Genomic DNA, 2,991 nt, shown 5'->3' on the forward strand with positions numbered 1-2,991 from the left:
TTAATGGCTGCCAGTTGGTTCTGTCAGTTCTAAACGGGGCTGGGGCCCCGGCTGGGGAGGTGGTGCTGGGCAGTGGCCAGTGGCCAGCGCCAGTCTTGGCCCAGGAGGAGCCATAATGGAGGGTTAAGCCTAAAGGAGAAATGTGGTGCTCTGGGTTTGTCAGTGTGCCGGGACAGAGGAAAGACATGCTCCTCTTCCGCCTTCTCATCGGGAACCTGAATTTCATTTTCCCTCCCTTTTAGCCAATTGAGTGCTGAAGACCATGGCCTGCTCCAGACGTCCATCCTCCTCTGTCTGCAGAAGATTTCCCTAGTGATGCGGACCTTGCAGCACTATGTGCCCCCCCCCACCCTTTTTACTAAGCCTCTGCACGAAAGTCAGGTTTAAATCTAGCCTATGTGCCCTAGCCTCAAGTGTCCTTCCCAAGGGCATTTATTTCTGCAGTAGGTGGATTGGGCTTCATCTTGTGCCTGTGCTGCTGCTTGGGGGCTCGGGGTCCACATAGCTTCTTTGGTGATTGTTAACTGCAGAAAATAAAACTGAGCTACTGTGCTATCTCTGACTTTAGTTTTAGATTCTGCACTTCCTAATACTGTATTTGTCTTCTGGTTGGAGGGGAGGTTCTGAGATCCAGATATTCAAGGTGTACAACATTAGTGAAGACAATTTAAGAAGCAGGAGAATAAGATAGTAGTGTACTGCCATTCAGTATTAATTTTGGAATATTTTCTCACTATATGAAGTGTAGTGAAGTGAGAGTCGCTCAGTCGTATCCAACTCTTTGCAACCCCATGGACTATACAGTCCATGGAATTCTCTAAGCCAGAATACTGGAGTGGGTAGCCTTTCCCTTCTCCAGAGGATCTTCCCAACCCAGAGATCAAACCCAGGTCTCCCACACTGCAGGCAGATTCTTTACCAGCTGAGCCACAAGGGAGGCCTGAGCCATGGAAATACTGTCTGAAAACTGACGTGATGGACGAACACATGAAAGCACCTGAAATAACGCATGGACCACAGGAAGTGCTGGCTATCACTATGGTCAAAGAGCACAGGTATGATGTGGAGTGGGCAGAGAGGGGACGGTGGTGGGTCGTGTGGCTTGGCCCCTAGCTCTCGACTCCCACCTTAGTCCAGTGAGACCCTTCTGTGGCATACGTTGGAGAAATCAAAGTTGCATTGTGGAACTAGCTTTAGGCCTTGAAACTGGAAAGTTGGCATTTGTGTCTCAGTGGTGTCTCTGTGGACACTTGGCGGGGTCTCTTCCACGCTGTCTGAGCCGGCACTGGAGGGACCCGTGTGCGCAGGCGCATCGGGGGCACCTGAAAGGAGCGTGGCATTGTGAGGGAGCTGAGTCCCTCCAGCCTCACGGGGTCTCCATAGCAGCCCGTGGGTGGCTGGGGTGTGTGCGCAGGCGCAATTTTGGCGTACTTGCGCAGAAGGGGAGGGACTTCGTGAGGGGCCCAATCTCTCCGCCCCTTATTTTCCGTCTGAGGGAGACGCGCGGCAGCCATGCAGGCGTCGGGTGGTGGCGCAGGTGGTGCAGAGGGCCGAGATGACCAGCATAGCTCCAGAACACCTGCTTCCCAGAGTGGTTCAGGCAGGGCTGAAGGTGAGGATGGTCACCGGGCCCCAGAAGGCCGGGGTGGGCCTGGCAGAGGAAGAGCGGCGATGGAAGCTGCTGTAGCTCGTCCCCGGGGTGAGCGGGCACCAGGTGGCCTAGGACCTGCTGGAGATGTAGCGCCCTTGGCTGTAAGGCCTAGACGTGGACAGGTGGTGCTGTATCCTTTTCATGGAGCCTCCCTGGGCACGGTCAGTGGTATGGTGGTGGGAAACTTGCCGGCAGCCTGAAGAAGGGATAGAAGGGAGCATGGGCGACCCGGAGCAGCAGGAGTGGGCACCCTGGTCGGAAAGGGAGTTGTCAAGGCCCGAGGAGCCTGGAGGGAGGGGGAAGATGGACCGAAGGATTAGGGAGGCAGCTCAGGGTGGTCACAGGTTGTGGTCGGGAGCATGGGCATCCTGGGGTGAAAACGGGCCTCTTAGGTGTGAGGAAGCCCGAGATATCAGCAGATGCAGTAATGGACGGTGCCTTAACCGTGTCTCTCCCAGCACACTCAGAGTGCCTTTCCAGTCGCCCCTGGAGGCAGACATGGCTCGCAGATCTCTGCTCCCAGATGCCCAACGCCACCAAGGATTGATTCGGAAGGAATTTGCAGTGAATGGCAGTGACCTGCTTGTGTCAGTTCCAGACGAGTTTGCCTTGGGGAGTTGGGGGTGGCAGGTGCTGTGGTCTGAGCTCCCTCTTAATCATGCTGTGATGGAGACACTGAGGGGCTTGGTCTAAGGAGGGGGGCTGGTACCGTGGACCTACAGGAGCAATCTTCCCTTTCACCTGATTTTCTTTTCCCTGCTTTTAGTAGATGGACTGCTGAAGACCTTGCTTTCATCCGACTTTCCATGAACCCATTCCTCGATCAGCTTTCCCTGGTGATTCGGAACATTCGGAGCCTTGGGCTCCCACCTCGCCGAAGCCTAAGCTGAGGAGAGGGGCTGAGGCCTAACCTTGTGTCCCCTACTCAGCGGGCATAGGGAATTCAACCTAAGAGTCATTGCCACTTTGTTATTTGAGTGTAAGTTTTTGCCTGTACTGGCCTTTGGTCTCTTGGTTCACTTGTTTTGTTTCCCTGCTGCTTGAGGAGTGGGATGCTTCAGTGTTTATTACAGCAGAAAATAAAGCTAAGTCACGTTTTGCGCCCCAGTTTCTTTTCAGCTAATGCGCTTCTGGATTTTAAAAACACTTTTTATCTTTGTTCTTGTGTTAGAGGGAAGGTTCTGAAATTCAGATATTTGAATTCAATTACAAGGGCATTGAAAACAATTTTGGAAAATGAAAATCGAGCCCTATATTCAGCACTAAATACTGTCAACACTTAATATTTTCTGGTTGTACTTGCACATTAAATGTATAACAGCATGTGATGTAGAAGTTAT

At 52.7% G+C, this 2,991-nt stretch overlaps 1 protein-coding gene across 3 annotated transcripts; it reads left to right on the top strand.

The window, feature by feature from the left end:
- The first annotated feature begins 1,453 nt into the window (after positions 1 to 1,453).
- Positions 1,454 to 2,608, top strand: LOC122689921 (EKC/KEOPS complex subunit LAGE3-like). Of its 3 annotated transcripts, none has more exons than XM_043896749.1 (3): positions 1,454 to 1,781; positions 2,110 to 2,238; positions 2,421 to 2,608. In XM_043896749.1, the coding sequence occupies exons 1-3, from the start codon at positions 1,513 to 1,515 to the stop codon at positions 2,539 to 2,541; spliced, it is 519 nt and encodes a 172-aa protein (XP_043752684.1). In that variant the 5' UTR covers positions 1,454 to 1,512; the 3' UTR covers positions 2,542 to 2,608. The 3 variants fall into 3 exon arrangements, with proteins under 3 accessions (XP_043752684.1, XP_043752686.1, XP_043752683.1); XM_043896751.1 differs by having other exon boundaries at positions 1,457 to 1,781; positions 2,110 to 2,281; XM_043896748.1 differs by having other exon boundaries at positions 1,458 to 1,781; positions 2,418 to 2,608.
- The last annotated feature ends 383 nt before the right edge of the window (positions 2,609 to 2,991 follow it).

The sequence above is a fragment of the Cervus elaphus genome, chromosome X (genome assembly GCF_910594005.1).
Source record: "Cervus elaphus chromosome X, mCerEla1.1, whole genome shotgun sequence".
NCBI classification, from domain to species: Eukaryota; Metazoa; Chordata; class Mammalia; order Artiodactyla; family Cervidae; genus Cervus; species Cervus elaphus.

Bases quoted from the DNA above. Each gene is read 5' to 3' on its own strand.
- LOC122689921 (XM_043896748.1), top strand. From the start codon at position 1,513: ATGCAGGCGTCGGGTGGTGGCGCAGGTGGTGCAGAGGGCCGAGATGAC. The intron at 1,782-2,109 runs GTATCCTTTTCA...TGTCTCTCCCAG, and splicing joins AGACGTGGACAGGTGGTGCT to CACACTCAGAGTGCCTTTCC. The intron at 2,239-2,417 runs GTCAGTTCCAGA...CCCTGCTTTTAG, and splicing joins AATGGCAGTGACCTGCTTGT to TAGATGGACTGCTGAAGACC.